The 16,752-nt window shown below is 56.5% G+C and overlaps 2 protein-coding genes across 9 annotated transcripts; both read left to right on the plus strand.

The window, feature by feature from the left end:
* Positions 1-580: 580 nt before the first annotated feature.
* On the plus strand, positions 581-9,091 carry RPS19 (ribosomal protein S19). 8 transcript variants are annotated; one of them, XR_006702539.1, is made up of 7 exons: positions 864-940; positions 1,412-1,482; positions 1,773-1,873; positions 7,308-7,491; positions 7,597-7,719; positions 8,022-8,076; positions 9,029-9,091. XR_006702539.1 is itself a non-coding variant. In XM_045442157.1 (6 exons), exons 2-6 carry the CDS (start codon positions 1,412-1,414, stop codon positions 9,053-9,055), a joined length of 438 nt encoding a protein of 145 aa, XP_045298113.1. In that variant the 5' UTR covers positions 581-940; the 3' UTR covers positions 9,056-9,091. The 8 variants fall into 8 exon arrangements, 4 of the variants coding, with proteins under 4 accessions (XP_045298113.1, XP_045298112.1, XP_045298111.1 ...); XR_006702538.1 differs by having other exon boundaries at positions 870-940; positions 7,236-7,491; positions 8,847-9,091; XR_006702537.1 differs by having other exon boundaries at positions 870-940; positions 7,236-7,491.
* A 3,937-nt stretch (positions 9,092-13,028) lies between these two features.
* CD79A (CD79a molecule) lies at positions 13,029-16,682 on the plus strand. Its single transcript, XM_045442153.1, has 5 exons — positions 13,029-13,176; positions 14,736-15,059; positions 15,317-15,435; positions 16,030-16,098; positions 16,228-16,682. The coding sequence occupies exons 1-5, from the start codon at positions 13,098-13,100 to the stop codon at positions 16,345-16,347; spliced, it is 711 nt and encodes a 236-aa protein (XP_045298109.1). The 5' UTR covers positions 13,029-13,097; the 3' UTR covers positions 16,348-16,682.
* The last annotated feature ends 70 nt before the right edge of the window (positions 16,683-16,752 follow it).

Genomic DNA, 16,752 nt, shown 5'->3' on the forward strand with positions numbered 1-16,752 from the left:
CAGAATCTGAAGCAGGGTCCAGGCTCCGAGCGGTCAGCACAGAGCACCCGCGTGGGGCTCGAACTCACGGACTGTGAAATCATGACCTGAACTGAAGTCAGACTCTTAACCGGCTGAGCCACCCAGGCACCCCTGTATTTTCTTTTTCTTAACTGAGAGTCTGAAGCCTTGAAAGGGCAAGTGGACTGCCTAAAGCCACACGGGTCAGTGAGGCAAGTGAGCAAAAGAAACCTAAAGTGCTGAGCGAACACACTCAAGCACTAGGAGGCAGAGCTGCACTAACTTCTCCGGAGGTCCCGCCTCCACCTCTTTGTCCCTGCCCTGATCTCCTCCCCGCCTGTAGTTCCTCCTTCCCACTGCGGTCGCCTGGGCGGTGATGAAGCAGTTTCCGCCCTAAGAAGGGTGGTGCGGCTCCTTCTGCTCTCGCGAGGACTGGTGATCGAACACATTTCCTCTTTGCACTACCGCAGGGTTCCCCATCACAGTTCCGCCCTTACTACCCCCCACTTCCGGCCCGAAAAGCCACTTCCACCCACAAAGGGGGTCGTCCCGCGGGGGCACGGGCCGTGGCCGGGTCCCCCGTTCCTGCCCACCCAAATGCCCAACTTCCGCCGCCACAGCCTCCTCCGCCGCTGTTTCTTCCGCCGCGATCGACGCAAACGAAGCCGTCCCACCCCACAGCTCAGGACGGGCGCTCGATTACACTCCGGGAGAGGAAAGGCCTCCACCCCCGCCCCCTAGGCTTTCCCCTTCGCGTGCCCGCCTCCACACCACACGCCCTCCCAGCTCGAAGCCGCATTCGCCCTCAGAGAGGCGGGGCGGCTCGTCTGGCCTCGCTCTCGCGAGAGCTCGCACTTCTCGCGATACCCGACGCCCGACTTGTGCGCCCGGGAAACCCCGTTGCTCCCTTTCCCCTGGCTGGCAGCGCGGAGGCCGCACGGTAAGACGGGCGCTCCTGCTCGGGCTGGGCGCGGGGCGTCAGGGGCCCGACTCCCCAGTCGGGAGTGCGTGCCTGGGGCCCCCGGGGAGACCGTGTGGGGCCGCCCCGCCCCCTGGAGCCACAGCCACGTGCGAGCGGCAGGCCCGGACATGCCCGGTCTGCGAGGTCCGGGGTCCGAGACTGGGCCAGGCGGGCGGCGGGGATGCAAGGAGGGGGTCCCCAGAATCAGGGGCTGGGGTCATCTAGCGTCTCCACCACGGCGCCAGGCCGTGCTCGTGCGACGCGCAGAGACCGTGAGCGGCGGTGAAGTCTAGCACCCACAGGCGCCGGGGCCTTTAGAGCCCATATCTGAAGTAGGGCCTCGGGAAGGAACGGGAGAGCGGCGGCTGCGGTCGCGTGGGGGCAAGGCCCTGGCCCCTGTCAGCCGTCTCCACCAGTGCCAAGTTCACATGCTTGCTCTTTTTCTCGTAGATGCCTGGAGTTACTGTAAAAGACGTGAACCAGCAGGAGTTCGTCAGAGCTCTGGCAGCCTTCCTCAAAAAGTGAGTGTGGGGCCTCGGGCTCGGTGGATGGGGGCTGTGGTCTTTGCCTGACTCCTCCGCGGACGTTGTTTGTCTTCTCGGGTACCGGGAGGCTTGTGTGAGGTCTCCGTGTGGAGGCTGCTTTTCTGCCTGAGGCCTGGGTTTGGGTTGTGGCCGCGTTTCTGGCTTTTTTATATTCTGGGACACGTGGAGCTCCTGGTAACCTATACTTTTTGGGTTGAGCAGAGGGGATTTGGGAGCTGGAGTTTGGGGCGACTCCTGGATCGTCACTTTCTCACCGTTGGTCCCAGGTCTGGGAAGCTGAAAGTCCCTGAATGGGTGGACACTGTCAAGCTGGCCAAGCATAAAGAGCTTGCTCCCTACGATGAGAACTGGTTCTACACACGAGCTGGTGAGGAACTGGGGCCTCTGGGTAATGGGGGGGGGTGCTGGGTGACCCCTGGCACAAACCATACCTCCCTGTTCTCTCTGTGAGCTCTCGCAAGATTGCAAGAGGAGAGAAACTCTTTAAATTGTAGTTGATCTACAGTGTGAGAAAAGCACTAGGCTATCGCTACGTGCTTGTGTGATGCTCAGTAACTTCATTTTCTGAGTCTGTTTTCGTTTGTAAGCGGTTGATGTGAGGACCTGTGGCTTCCTCTGAAGCTCTAGGGAAACCCAGGGTCAAGTGAATGTTCATAGTTTACTTAGAGGAAAGCGTGTACTGACTCTTCCATGTTCGTGGAGTCAAGACTCTCCCCAGTTCAGATTTCTGTCTGCCACTTAACTGTGTGACCTCCATCTGCCTGTTCCTCTTTGTGTCCTCTCTGAAATGAGGCTAACGGTTGTTAACGCAGGATTGTAGTGGGAATCAAATGAGCTTATGACAGTTAGAACCTGTACAATACCCCTGTGGCAGAGTAGTCCTTCAAGAAACGTCAGGTGTCCCGTTTTTATCGTTCAGATCCATAGGCTGGTTTTCTCCTTGTCTCTCTAGAGAGACCATTTCTTTTAAGTGGTTGGGATCTGGCCGGGTCACTCGTTGCTCTAAATGTTGGTAAGTCCCAAGTACCCAAAACAAAGCCTTATGATCACCCTGTAACCATTTGCCAGTCCCCTCTCTTATTAGTCTACCAGTGATAAGTTGGAAGGAGTGACTTCAGTGTAGTGCCCAATGGCACAGTGGTAATTTTCACCTGTCCTTGACATTTCAAGTTTCTCCCGGCTGTCACTCCATGTAGGCCTAACTTAGGGATGGAGGGGTGGTCAGTGCTAGGTTGTTCAAGGCAGCAACCTCTGCACAGGCCTTCGTTAAGGACCCTCAGCTTCTGCAATCTTTTAACCTTCAATCTCTGACCTAGGGGCTCCATCCTGGCCAAAGACTGTCTCCAGACGGGAAGTAGGTGGGAAGCACAGTTTAGAAATAAAGAAAGCTTCAGGGTGACTTTGAGAAGAGTTGGCCTTGGCACCAAGTCCCTTTGGCACTTTGGAATATGATGTATTTTGTAGATTGGTGTTGCCCTCGTGCATCAGATGTCCATGAGGTCCACTCTGTTTCAGGCCCTGGACGGGCAGAGGCCAACATGACTTGGCCACAGCCTCAGACCCCTGAGGATTAAAAGGTCAACTCACAGGTGGGTAGGGTGGGTAGCATATAGCGGGGATCCCCACTGTGCTTTTAGGAAGAAAAAAGGGCTGGGGAAGGGAAGCTGGCTTGATTTCCCCAGGCACACGTTAGTGATGGGGCCTGGATGAGACCACCACCCCATCTACCCATCTTGGGAAGCAAGGCTGCCTGGTCCTGAATGTTCTTTGGCAACGCCCCAAGAATCAGTTGGTCAAGGCAGCTTTGGATCTAAGATGAGGAGAAAGTCTACTGGCTTTTCCTATGTGGTCAGGTAAATCTACATATTTTGTTGAATCTGCCCTGTTGAAAACTTCCCAGATAGTACTGGTGGTTTTTTGTTTTATGCTTGTTGTATTTTTGTAGATGGGGAGAGATTAATGTGAAATGAGATCGAGACCACCCTGGGCAGTACACCTAGATGAGCCTTAGACTGTTTCCTGGCCCCTTCTCTGACAACTCACACGGAGTGTGCATCCTCTACCTGCCATCCTGATCTCCCTTACTCAAGGTTTCCAAAACTCCCTTTTTGACCTCATTTCCCCATCTGCCTTAGTGGCATAGCATAGTGATTCTAGACCAAGGTCTGTTGTGCACATTTTTGTTGGGACACTGCCACGCCCATTTGTTTACACGTACACCAGAGGCAGAGTTGCAATTGTGACAGACTGGTGGCCTCCAAAGCCAAAAATATTTATTCTGACCCTTTACTGGAGAAGTTTACCGGCCTAGAGTGCTCCCACCTAGTTGGGGTTAGCTCATACTCTGGGCAAGTCACTGGAGATACTCAATTACCAAAGAGGAAACAGGTACAGATAGGTGAAGTGACCCTAGGAGAGCATGACACGCTGACTCCAAGCTTGGCAGACCCGAGTCTGTGCTGTATTTGCATTTTCTCCTTCCCTGCATTGTGATGTCAAGGAAAGACCACTGTAGGGCTTTGTGAGGGGAGGGGGTGTTGCCGTGTGGCCTTGGACAAGCCCCCTGGTTTCTTCGTTGTCAGAAGGTCTTGCTTGGGAGGGAGGTGGGAATCCATTGTGTCTTGTCCAGCAGTGAGTGACTCCTGAATTGGGACATCTGAATGTCTCAAATGAAATCATTGTGGATGGGACGTGGTCTTCTCTGATCAGTGCATAGGGCTGGGCAGTCACATATGCTGTTAACTGGAAAGATCAAGGCCTTGGAGACATTGCAGGAACAAGTTAAGGAGTGACAATGTCCGGATTCTTTCCTTAGAAGCTTGGCAAAGAACAGTTATTAAGATGCTGAGCTGTAGGGGCACCTGGGTGGCTCAGTTGAGCATCCAACTTCAGCTCAGGTCATGTTCTTACAGTTAGTTCAGGCCCTGCATGCTGACAGTGCAGAGCCTGCCTGGGATTCTCTTTCTTTCTCTCTCTCTCTCCCTCTCTCCCTCCCTCCCTCTCTCTCTCCCTCTCTCTCTCTCTCCCCCCCCCTCCCTCCCCTGCCCCCCACAATATAAATAAACTTAAAAAAAAAAAAAAAGATGCTGCGCTGCAAAGACATTTGTAAAACTTTGGTATACCAGGTGTTCAAGAGCATTGTGACCCTCTCCGCCTGGTGGCCCCTTGGGTGGGAGGATGCTACTGGTCCCTCCTTTATAGTTTGAGGTGGGGAGTGACTCCTGGACACTTGGGGCAGGATTTCCAAGAGGAACAGAAAGTCTTAGAGGGACTTGAGAAGCCATTTGTGACCACACCTGGCTTGCTGTCACCTCCTAAGCAGCACCTAGGATGGCCTGATTTGTGATGTTACAGCTCCACTTCAAATCTTTTTTTTTTTTTTTTTTTTTTTTTTTCCCCAACGTTTATTTATTTATTTTGGGACAGAGAGAGACAGAGCATGAACGGGGGAGGGGCAGAGAGAGAGGGAGACACAGAATCGGAAGTAGGATCCAGGCTCTGAGCCATCAGCCCACAGAGCCTGACGCGGGGCTCGAACTCACGGACCACGAGATCGTGACCTGGCTGAAGTCGGACGCTTAACCGACTGCGCCACCCAGGCGCCCCAATTACAGCTCCACTTAAGAAGGAAGTGAGAAAAGGCCAATTATTTTGTAGAATTCTGTTATTTTGACTGTAATGCTTTCCGATTTATAGCATTAATATTCTTTCCCTTTTAATAGGTCAGGAAAATAATTACCAAGAACTGGGGTGGGGGGTACCCTCTATCTGACACCACACCAGCTAGTTTTTTGCAGCTTAAGGAAAAATTTACAGCAGCCCCTTCACCTCCTCCTTGAAGAAACTAATAGTTGGACTTTACTGGAGCTTATTCTCTGCCACTCAATCCTCAGGATTTGAGTGCTTCCCCTTGAGTCCCGTGGCCCAGGCCGCCCAAATAGGGGGTGGACTCGGCTGAGAGGAGCAGTGTTGGGATTCACACCCTGTGTTGCCAGACAGCTCAGGGGTTGGCCATCTCTTTTTATACAGAGCCCGGATTGGGACTAGGCTGAGCATTGGTCCTAGCCTGACCAGGCTTCTGCTGGGCATCTGTGTGCTTGGGAGTATTCCACTGACCCCTTCCTGAGGCTATTCTGCTTTCCTCAGCCCTGGGTAGAGCCCAGGTGGGAGAGCACATCTCCACCCAGGCCAAAGCATGGCTTGGCACAGGCACAGGAGGAATGGTGGTAGCTGTTGGGCATGTGAGCTGGTCTGGAAGTCTGGACTTTTCCAGTGATATCACTGGAAGGGGAGTTTTGATCCTGGATGGTGGTGTGGAGGTAGGAAGAACCAAGGAGAACTGTTTAAAAAAAATTTTTTTTAGTGTTTGTTTATTTTTGAGAGAGCATGCGAGAGCATGAGTGGGGGAGGGGCAGAGAGAGGGAGACACAGAATCCGAAGCAGCCTCCAGGCTCTGAGCTGTCAGCACAGAGCCCGACGCGGGGCTCGAACTCACAGGCTGTGAGATCATGACCTGAGCCGAAGTCAGATGCTCAACTGACTGAGCCACCCAGGCGCCCCCCAAGGAGAACAGTTTTAAAGTGAGCAAAAGCTGGAAGCAGTGAAACCAGGGAGAGGTTGTACAGTGGTCCTGATAAAGGTGGTGAGGGTTTCAGCCATGCCGGGGCCCCCAGAAGCCCATGACTGTATCTGAAGACCATCTTACAGGGCAGGAGGGGTCTGGGTGGGGACAAGTGGTGTAGAAGAACTTCTTTGGGAGGAGTAGCCCACTTCAGGTGGTAAGTTCCACCCACCCCCAGCTCAGAACCCCACAAGGTCATGGATGTGGCCTGGCACCTGGTTGTTAGGAGTAAGTAGTTACTGGAGGAAGGAATCCTGATTTTTCCCTCTGATCTGTAGGGACTAAAAGTAGTCACTTGGGCAAAACCATTATGTACTGATCGCTGGCAGCCCTGGAATGACTTGGAGTTCTTGCATCTCAAGCCCTAGTTCCCTCAAATTTCAGTGGCCCCCTGAGATAGAAAGCCAGAACAGTCTGTCCCTCCGTGCTATGTGACATGAGGCCAGTGAGTACCTTCTGGAGCCTGTTTGCTTTTCTGTGAAGGAGAATAGCACTGGACATCCGTGCAGCTCTCAGGTGAGGGTGGGTGACTTACCGAGGCCACACACCATCAGGCCAGGTCGTAAGGCCATCTTACTGCCTCATGGGGGATCATGAAAAGCAGATGGCACGGGGCCTGGTGGGCAAATGGCCCTGTTGAACAGAACAGTGAGGGACGGGGGACTTGTCCAAGCCGGATAAGAATCCTGTGGTTGCGGAAGGGGTGATGCCCTTTCAGGGTTGGGAACGTCACTGCATGGGGTTTCGGCTCTGACCCTGAGTTCTCCAGGGCCAAGGGGCTTAGGGAGCTGTGCTCAGGTGGCGACATATCCCTGCTCGTACTCCTGCCCCTCAGGCCTGGGTCTGGAGGTGGAAAGTCACGGCTTAAGCATTTGCCAGGCTCTGCCCATAGGACCCTGGGCCCAGGCTCACGGCATCTCAGCTGTGGCAGGCCGTTCAGTCTCCTCAGCTGGGCCCGGGGTGTAGGGCAGCTTGGCTGTGGGATAGCTGGGGTGGGGGCCCAGTCCTTAGTCTGTGTATTCTCAGTTTTCCGGGCTATACAATGGGAGGAATTAGCTGCTACGCACACAGTTTATGTGTGTGGCCTTGAGTGAGGCCCTTCCCTCAGCCTGCTTCAGCTGTAGAGAGGACTCTGCTTTGCTTGAGAAGGATCCTCACATCTCACGCACACCCCACCCAGCTTCCACAGCACGGCACCTGTACCTCCGGGGCGGCGCTGGAGTCGGCTCCATGACCAAGATCTACGGAGGACGTCAGAGAAATGGGGTCATGCCCAGCCACTTTAGCAGAGGCTCCAAGAGCGTGGCCCGCAGGGTCCTCCAAGCCCTAGAGGGGCTGAAAATGGTGGAAAAAGACCAAGATGGGTAAGTGGGGTTGCGGGGAATGGCTGGGACAGGAGTGATGGAGGAGACTTGGGGTCAGATCACCTGTAATGAAGTTGTCTAGAGCCATCCTTCCCCCGTGTGGAGAGGTGCCAGGTCTGTCCTGCCGTCTGCACCTGCCCCTCAGGCGGGCAGGGGATTCTGCAGAAAAGCGAACAGTGAGGGGCCTCACCCCGACCTCTCTGGCTGACTACCCCAAGCTCCAGGAAGGTAATTTAGCGACTGTCCGCTTTCATTAGCCTGCTCGTTAACTTTTCCCAATTGATTTTTCGGGGCTTTTGATCTAATGCTTGCACAAACGACACCCTGGCAGCTCCCAGGGGGGCTCCCACCCCTGCCCCCAGCTCGTTAGAATGCAGCTGACTGGGGCCCTCAGTGGGACTTGGCTGGTGTCATGTGGTCCCATGGCCAGGTGCCTTCTTGGGAAGCCTGGCTTACATCCAGGGTGGGCCTGGCAGTGACATGGTTGAGAGCCTTCACTCATGGGGGGCTGCATGACCCTTCTCCCGCAGGGGACGCAAACTGACACCTCAGGGACAGAGAGATCTGGACAGAATCGCGGGACAGGTGAGGTCTGGGTGTGGGCCGGGACTGGGTCTCTTAGTCACTGCCTGGGCGTTTCCAGAGCCTGGGTTTTGTCAGGTCAGAATTTCCTACCCTAGAGGGCACAGCCCAGGCTGGTGGGGTCAGGGGCAGGAGAAAGAACGTTTCTGACTGACTTCCTGCTAGAGCTGGTTAGAAATGTGGGTGTCGGGACCCCAGGCCTGGCGTGCAGCTGGAATTGTTTCTCGTGCAGAACAGGTTTCTGCACACAACTCCCCTTTGCCCAGTCAGCCTTCTCAGGACTCTAGCTGCAGTGTTTCCTCATTCTTCATGCTCACTGACATCAGCCGGGATGGCTGTGGAGAGAGTGGGGGAGGCAAGCTAGCTCAGAACAAGGGTCTCCATCCAGATCCCTGACTGGCTGGACACCTTGGGGCAGAGTCTGTTCGCCTGGAGCCATTCCCATCTGTAGAATGGTCTACTCTTGCCAGCCTCCATAGGGTAGTGGTGAGGGCTCAGTGGGCTACAGCAGGGGGAGCCCCCAGGGCCAGGCATGAACCCATTGTTGGGTTTTTTCTTTCTGTGTCATTGACTCAGGTCTCCTAGGAGCCTTGGAGGGCTCAATCACTTAGTCAAGTGTCAAAAAAGAGTAGAAGGTGTCAGCCCCCTGGGAGTCCGGGGGTTGCCTGGAAGGAGCCGGTGATCTTTTCTGCGCAGGGCAGGGCATAGACAGTGTGGATAGCAGAGCAGTGGGCAGATGTTGGAATCCTGCCCCGCCACTCCCTTTCTTTTAGTCCCCGTTGACACTTCTGTAAAATGGGGAAATGCCCGAGGCTGTAAGGATTAGATTGGATGAACACCTGTCAGACCCCAAATCCAGGTGCCTGGCGTCCCTGGAGTGGGGGGTATCTGCTCCAAAGCGCCGGAACACAGACCCCACGGCCGATCTTAATTACTCTCCCGTCTTTTCCCACAGGTGGCAGCTGCCAACAAGAAGCATTAGAACAAATGCTGGGTTAATAAATTGCCTCATTCGTAATCCTGGTCCGAGTCTCTTGATTGGCTGCTGTTGCTCTTCCTTTTGGGGGCATGAGGGAGGCGCATTGAGCTTCCCTTTCCTCGTGAAAGAGGGGGACTAGGGATCCCTAGTGACTGATACCAACAGCCACTAAAGCCTAAGGCCCACCCTTCCCGGTTCAAGCAGTTCCACCCCCGGTGGGCCTGGTGCCCTAGCTGGACTGGTGGTTGGGTGGGGCCAGGACTAGAGGCCCTTGCACCTCCCCCACATCCTGCCTTTGCAATTCTCAGTAAGATGAGAAACTGAAAAGGAGTGGCTTTCAGGCAGTGGCCCCAGCTGGGGCCTGGGCTACAGAGACTGCATTCTGTCCCTTCCTGCAACAAAGCAGGGCTGGGGCAGCCGGCCTTCATTCCTGGTGACTCCTTGAGTGCCTCCAGACCAAGGTGACTTGGTGTTCACCATTCGTTGGCAAACAGACCACTGACCCTGCCTGAACCTTTGCTCTCTAGAGATCTATTGCCTTGGGCCCTTCTGGAGTTGGTCGTACCTGCCCCAGAGTTGGGACCCAGAGCCCTTTCCCACCCACACCCACCATCCTCCTAGTGGAGAGGTGCAAGAGGCACCTGAGCAGAGATAGAGGGCACTGCCTCTTCAGTCCTGCAAGGTGATTGGCTCTCAGGCATGAATGGGGCAGGAGCCTGCCTATGATTGGGCCCCTGGTAGGGGCAGGGGATACGAAGGGCACCAAGTGTGTATGTGCCAGGCCCCAGAAAACAGCCTGGAAAAGTGGCCCCCGTGGGACCAAACCCATCTCCTACCTGGGGAGTGCTAAGATGCTGAGCCTGAGCTGGCTTTGGAAGAGACAGAGTGCAAATGGGGAAGGGGCAGAGAGAGGGAGACCATTAGAAGCAGGCTCCAAGCTGTCAACACAGAGCCCAATGCGGGCTCCAACTCACAGGCCACAAGTTCATGACCTGAGTCGAAGTCGGACGCCCAACAGACTGAGCCACCCCGGTGCCCCAGCTTAGTTTCTTACTCTTGAGGGATCTGGGGAGGTACCATATAGGTAGATTGTGCCATGGCTCAGAACATCACACCAAGCAGACAACCAGTTACCAGAGAACAGCAAAGCAGAGTCCCTCACCGGGTGGGAAATGAAGCTGGCCTCCCTCCCAGCTTAGAAGTCAGTGCTGGGGGTGCCTGGGGGGCTCGGTTAAGCGTCCGATTTCAGCTGAGGTCATGATCTCACGGTCTGTGAGTTCGAGCCCCGCGTCGGGCTCTGTGCTGACAGCTCAGGGCTTGGAGCCTGCTTCAGATTCCGTGTCTCCCTCCCTCTCTGTCCCTCCTCTGCTCACGCTCTCTCTCTGTCTTTCAATAATAAACGTTTAAAAAAAAAAAGTGCTGGAAGACTTGTACTGAATAAACAGCCTACCACATGCAAAGGCACTTTGTATCGCCTAACACACAAGGCAACCTGCTGAAGGTGCCCAAAAGCCCCCACATTTTAGATCTAGTGAGAGTAAGTCACAGGGTGGGTAATTTGCCTATGTACTATAGGGGTGGCAAAGCCGGAATTTGAACCCGGGCAGCTGGGCTCCAGCCACTACAGTGCATTGCCCGCCTCAGAAGTACAGGAAATGGGGCAACGAGGTAAGCGGGGTGTGGACGTGCCCAAACAGTCCAGTTCGGCCTCAAAGGCCTGCAATCCAGCAGCTGCGCCTCTCCAGCCGCTGGGGGGCAGTCGAGGGCCTGGAAACTGCCTCGGCAGATGCAGGAGGTGAGTTATAGGGCTGCTGCAGCGTCTGCCCAGGTTTCTTGAGGGGGGGCGGGGGGGGGCGAGGATCATAAGGAGGAGCTAAAGCAGAGAGGGGCTGGTGACCTGCTACACACCGAGGGTCACAGCAGATACACCTGGGTCCCTGGAGGGAAGGGGGAGGGCCCCAGGCCAGAGAAGCGGAACTGTGTCCTAGGAACTGTGATAAGCTCACTGTAGTATTCTTGTAGCCTCACAAGGGGGACAAGCGGGATGATTACAGGAGAAGAAACTGAGGTTCAGACCACCAGTCAGTTGGCAGAGCTGAGATTGAAACAGAACTGAGATTCAAACATGAACTCTGGAGGCCCATGCTCTGTGTGGGTGACAATTGCATTTTCATTTATAAGTTATGAAATGCTTCAAGCAATCAAAACAGTATACCTATTAGTGTAAGAAAGACCCACGTACCCCCTACCCAGCTTAAGAAGTAACACAAGACCTAAAACTGGGACAAAGCCTCTGTACCAGCCCTCTGAGGTCACAGCCCTCCTTGCTTGCCCCAAAGGGAACCCCCTCTCAGGAACTGGGTGTCACTCACCTGCATGGGTTCCCTAATTGACTACAGATGCATGTGTCCCTAACAGCACCCAGTGTTGCTTCGCCTTTTGAAAACAAGTCAACTGTTTCATGCTACACGTTGTCATTTTCATGTCATTTCTGAGACGCAGCCGTGTTGACAAGCAGAGCTCTGCCTTTTCTCCTGCTGAGTATTACTCTACCGGCTGCCTACACCACAATGTATGCGTCCCATTCTCCTGTAAATGGGCTTTCTGTTTCCCACTTCTGCTACCAAAAATCTCCCTGCAATAAATGTTTTCCCTATGTGTCTCCTTAGGTGCATGTGTGACTGTCCCCTAACGGCTCACAAACATCTCAACAACCTCCTGTAATTCCCCCCCCCCACTCCTCAGACCTCATTTTCCTTCCACGTGACCTAAAATGATGCTCAAAGGTATGTGGGCCCACATAAGTGACTTTGAATCTCTGCTCCACTACTCCCAAATTGTACTACACTGGGTAAGTGATGGCATCTCCTCTCTGGGCCTCAGTTTTCTCCTCTGTAAAATGGGGGGGGGGGGCGTGACCTACCTTACCTACTTGTGGGGAGGCTGACTCATGTCGAGAGCCCATCATGGCTCTAACTCCTTGGGTGCCGGGGACATCAGCTCATCTCACAACAGCAGGGAGATATTCTTGTTCTCATTGCTGAGATTAAAAACACCAAGGCTGGGGCTGTCGGCTGGCTCTGTCAATAGAGCATGCAACTCTTGATCTCAGGGTTGTGAGTTCGAGCCCCATCAAGTTGGATGTAGAGATTACTTAAAAAAAAAAAAAAAAAAAACTTTTAAACGCCAAGGCCCAGGGGGCACCTGGCTGGCTCAGTCGGTTAAGCATCCGACTTCAGCTCAGGTCATTATCTTGTAGTTTGTGGGTTGGGGCCCCACATCGGGCTCTGTGCTGACGGCTCAGAGCCTGGAGCCTGCTTCATATTCTGTGCCTCCCTCTCTCTCTCTGCCTCTCCCCTGCTCGAGCTCTGACTCTCTCTCTCTCTCTCTCTCTCAAAAATAAATAACCATTAAAAAATTTTTTTTTGCTTTTAATGCCAAGGCTTAGAAAGCCACCACCTAGTCGTAGAGCCGATCAGCCTGCCCCCATTTATTTTCATGAACATTAAGAGCAACCAACATCTACTGAGCACCTGCTATGGGCTAGGCCCTACGTTCAGAGCTGTGCATGCACAGCCCCTTTAAATCCTGGATTCCAACCTCAAGAGGTGAAGACGTGGAGGCTCAGAGAGAGGCTCAGCTTTGCCTAAGGCCAGTGACTGAGACCGGGCTCAGAACCACCACCCCGACAGGACAGACCGCCTGCACGCAGCAGGCACCTCAAACTCTGACTCCCTCAGGCTTCCTTCCCAGGGCTGGCCAGTGGCCGAGCCAGGCTGTGAACTGGTCTCTGTCCCCAACCCAGCAGCCTCCCCTCGGGGGAATTGCGGCCACAGGTGCAGGGAGCGGTTTCTCTCCACTCGGGGCCTGAAGCACACCGGCAGGGGCTGCCCCTGGGCCCACAGCCGAAGGGCCCAGCAGTGGGGCCATTGGAGCCCATCTCCGGCGGGGCTGGGCAGGAAGTGGGGCGGGGCTTGGGGCCAGTGAGGTGGAATCTGGTACCCCAGGACTGCTGCAGCCCAGACTAACCAACCCACTGGGAGAGATGCCTGGGGGTCCCGGGGTCCCCCGAGTGCCGTGTGCCACCACCTTTCTCCTCTTCCTAATCGCCGCTGTTGGTCTGGGTACGTGGCTACCAGGCTGGTGCTGGGGGGCCGGGGGAGGACTGGAGGCTGGAGAGAGGGCTCGGGCAGAGAGAAGGACACTAGGAGTGGGGGGAGAGGAACTGGCAGGTGGGGGGGGGGCAGTGCTGGGAAGGCCCCTAAAGAAACTGCATCTGTCTGCTTGACTGTCCCAAGTAGGCCGCAGGTCCGAGGGGAGGCCGGAGGGGGCTCGGCGAAGTTGAAGGGCCGTCCACGGCCACATGGAAGGAGACAGGGGCGCGAGATGACTTCCCCACCCCCTCATCTCCCCCACAGGTCAAAATAAGGAACTAAGGTCGCCCTTGACTGAGCTCCAGAGCTGGGGGCAGGAAGAGCACTTGGGGGTAGGGCTCAGCTTCAGGGGGGAGAAAGAGCTTTCTCCTTCTCTGCCTTGAGTCTCGGTCACCCCCGATGGGCTGGGAGCCCCTTTTCAATGCTAGGGGAGGGGTTCCTCGTTGACACTGTCCTCCCAGCTGTACTGCCCGCCCCCCCCCCCACCCCGCCCCGGCAATGCCAGCTGGCGGGGCTGTGACCACCCAGGTTACACTGGGAGCCGGGCTGGGGACTGTAGCCCATGACCCTGAGATGGCTGCCTCTTTCCCCCCCTCTTCCCCCTCCTCTCTTCCTCACCTCCCACCTCCTCCCTTCAGAAGACAGCTGTGGGCTGGCCCGTGGGGCCGGGAGCTGAGGCCGCCCCTGGCTTCCTTTTGACAACCACCGTGCTGAGTCCCTACCCTAATCCCCAGCCCAGCCATCAACTGAACTCGCTCCAGAACCTCAAGGTTGACACAGGAAAGTTACAGAGAATAATGGGTGGGCGTGAGGGTGCAGGGCAAGGCAGGCCCAAAGACTGGCAGGAAGAGGCCCGGGAGGCTCAGGCTTTAAAAACCCCAGCCACTCCCCCTGCCCTGATGATGCCAGGCAACAGATTTGCCCTCCCCGGGCCTCAGCTGTCCCACCTGTAAACTGGGATGAGAGAACCTACCTCTGAGGGTTTTGTGAAGATTACACAAGATAAAGTGGCAGGGGCGGGGCAGGGCTGGGGGGGGGGGTGGTGGAAGGAGGACCAGGAGGGCCTCAGGAGGAGGTGATGCCCAAACTGATTCTGGAGGGAGCTGCCTGGGCAGGGGCACCTCTGCCACTAGGGAACCAAATATCCAAATGCCAGTGAATTCAGTGGGGCCAAAGCACAGAGCATGGGGAGGGGGGCAAGAGGGAGTGCTGGAGAAGTGAGTGGGGACCAGCAGGGGTGTGTCCTCCCCTCCTCCCCCAGGGTGTCCTCATCTTCCACAGGTGTGCCCTCCCTCCGCTGCCCTAGGTACAGCTTCAGTCCCCCAGCCTTACTCCAATGACAACACTGTGTGCCCTCTTCCCACCTCACCCCACCCCCGCCCTGCTGGAGTGTCCTCAAGCCCCACGACACACACACACACACACACACACACACACACACACACACACACACAGGCAGCTGCCCGCAGGGGCCAGGGCTGGGGCCTGTGTCCCCATCCACAGTCCCTGACTCCTCCGCCTCTCCGCAGGCCCCGGCTGCCAGGCCCTGTGGGTGGATGGGGGCCCACCATCAGTGACCGTGAGCCTGGGGGACACCGTCCACCTCCAGTGTCTGCACAACGGCAGCGGGTCGGACAGCACCCTCAACGTCACGTGGTGGCGTGTCCTCCAAGGCAATGCTACGTGGCCCGATATATTCTGGAGCCACGGCGAAGGCCCCAATGGCGAGCTGACCATCAGCACCGTGAACAAGAGCCACATGGGCATGTACAGGTGCCAGGTGGAGGAGAAAGGCCCCAACAGCAAAGTCCTCAACTTCCTGCAGTCCTGCGGCACCTACCTCCGCGTGCGCGGTGAGTGGCAGCCCTGGCTGGGCTCCGGGGGTCTCCCCTCCCCCCCCCCACCGCTGCCACCCTGCCTGGGAGGTGGGGGACAGAGCCAGTGCCCCCACCATGGGCATATTCTGGCCCGCACTGCCAGATCTCCTCATCTGTGGAGTGGGGGCTTCAGTGGTCTGGCGTTGCGGGGCGGGGGGGGGGGGGCAGGGCTGGGAGGCCAGGGGTGTGGGGGCAGGGGGCAGCAGCGCTCTGAGCAGCACCCCTCCTCACAGAGCCACTCTCCAGACCTTTCCTGGACATGGGAGAGGGCACCAAGAACAACATCATCACGGCCGAGGGCATCATCCTGCTGTTCTGTGCTGTGGTACCTGGGACACTGCTGCTGTTCAGGGTGAGCCCCCTGGGGACCAGGGCCCTCTGAGTCTGAGGTCACCTGCTAAAATGGGAGACTGACAGCACCCTCACAGTGCTGAGGGGGTAAATGAATTAGTACCATGACGGGAGTTTAAAGAGTGCGGGGGCCAAGAGGGGTATCTTGCCTCAGTCTCCCCTCAGGGCTGTCCTCAACCTCCCTACCCCAGGACATTCTCAACCCCCCCTCCCCCCACCACCTCCCCAGGTGTACCTCCCTCTCCCCGCCCCCCCCCCAGTCATGGTGTCTCACTCTACCCCCACCCCCAACCGGGAGTGCAGTGGCCCTCCCTCCAGGGAAGATGGGGGCTGCGTGTTCCCCCAGGGGCCTCTGACCTGCACCAGCCCCTCTTGAGGCCACGGGCAGCCACTGCCATTTACTGTGATTGCTGCTATTTGTGGAAGGACAGTGGAGACAGCCGGGACACTGGCTTGGACCCAGGGACACCTGCCACTCCCCCGCTATGTGGTTTTGGCATGCCCCTTACCCCCTCCTGGCACCCAGGAGGGTCTGAAAACATTCTCCCACAACCCCCCTCACTGAGGCTCCCAATTATCCACCCCCCCCCCCCAGAAACGATGGCAGAATTTGAAGTTCGGGGTGGACGTCCAGGATGACTATGAAGACGAAAACCTTTACGAGGTGAGTGGTGGGTGGGGACAAGTTAGGGGCAGGCGCCTGGGGGTTCTCGTGGGGTCCTCCCTAGGGTCATCCGGGGGCAGGGGCTCGGCCATCAGGGCGCTGAGGCCCGCCACCATGTGTCCACCCCAGGGCCTGAACCTTGATGACTGCTCCATGTACGAGGACATCTCCCGGGGCCTCCAGGGCACCTACCAGGATGTGGGCAGCCTCCACATCGGAGACGGGGACGTCCAGCTGGAGAAGCCTTGACCCTGAGGGCTGCGCCAACCAGCTGTGCTGCCAGCCCCCGTGCCCCCCACCCCACCCCTTCCTGTTCTCTTTTCACAAAATCTTCCCTGGGAGTGTCCTGACTCAACTTCCCCCTTGGGGGTATCCACTCTTCTTCCCTCTCGACCGTCCTCATCCCCTCCCCACACCCCAATTCAGTTCTCCCGCTGCCCGGCCCAGCCTCCCCCTACACCCAGCGGGTAATGAGCCCTTAATCGCTGCCTCCAGGGGAGCTGATTGTAGAGCCTCGTTAGTGTCACCTCCCCCTCCCTGCTCTGTCATGGCCACTTAGTGATAATAAATCCTTCCCAACTGCAGACCTTGGCAGGAGTCATGGATCTCATGGGGATGCCCCCCCTCCTCTGGTGGGACCCAGGAGTCCAGGCC

The sequence above is a fragment of the Leopardus geoffroyi genome, chromosome E2 (genome assembly GCF_018350155.1).
Source record: "Leopardus geoffroyi isolate Oge1 chromosome E2, O.geoffroyi_Oge1_pat1.0, whole genome shotgun sequence".
NCBI lineage: Eukaryota > Metazoa > Chordata > Mammalia > Carnivora > Felidae > Leopardus > Leopardus geoffroyi.

Bases quoted from the DNA above. Each gene is read 5' to 3' on its own strand.
- CD79A (XM_045442153.1), top strand. From the start codon at position 13,098: ATGCCTGGGGGTCCCGGGGTCCCCCGAGTGCCGTGTGCCACCACCTTT. The intron at 13,177-14,735 runs GTACGTGGCTAC...GCCTCTCCGCAG, and splicing joins AATCGCCGCTGTTGGTCTGG to GCCCCGGCTGCCAGGCCCTG. The intron at 15,436-16,029 runs GTGAGCCCCCTG...CCCCCCCCCCAG, and splicing joins GGACACTGCTGCTGTTCAGG to AAACGATGGCAGAATTTGAA.
- RPS19 (XM_045442155.1), top strand. From the start codon at position 1,412: ATGCCTGGAGTTACTGTAAAAGACGTGAACCAGCAGGAGTTCGTCAGA. The intron at 1,483-1,772 runs GTGAGTGTGGGG...CGTTGGTCCCAG, and splicing joins CTGGCAGCCTTCCTCAAAAA to GTCTGGGAAGCTGAAAGTCC. The intron at 7,492-8,021 runs GTAAGTGGGGTT...CTTCTCCCGCAG, and splicing joins GTGGAAAAAGACCAAGATGG to GGGACGCAAACTGACACCTC.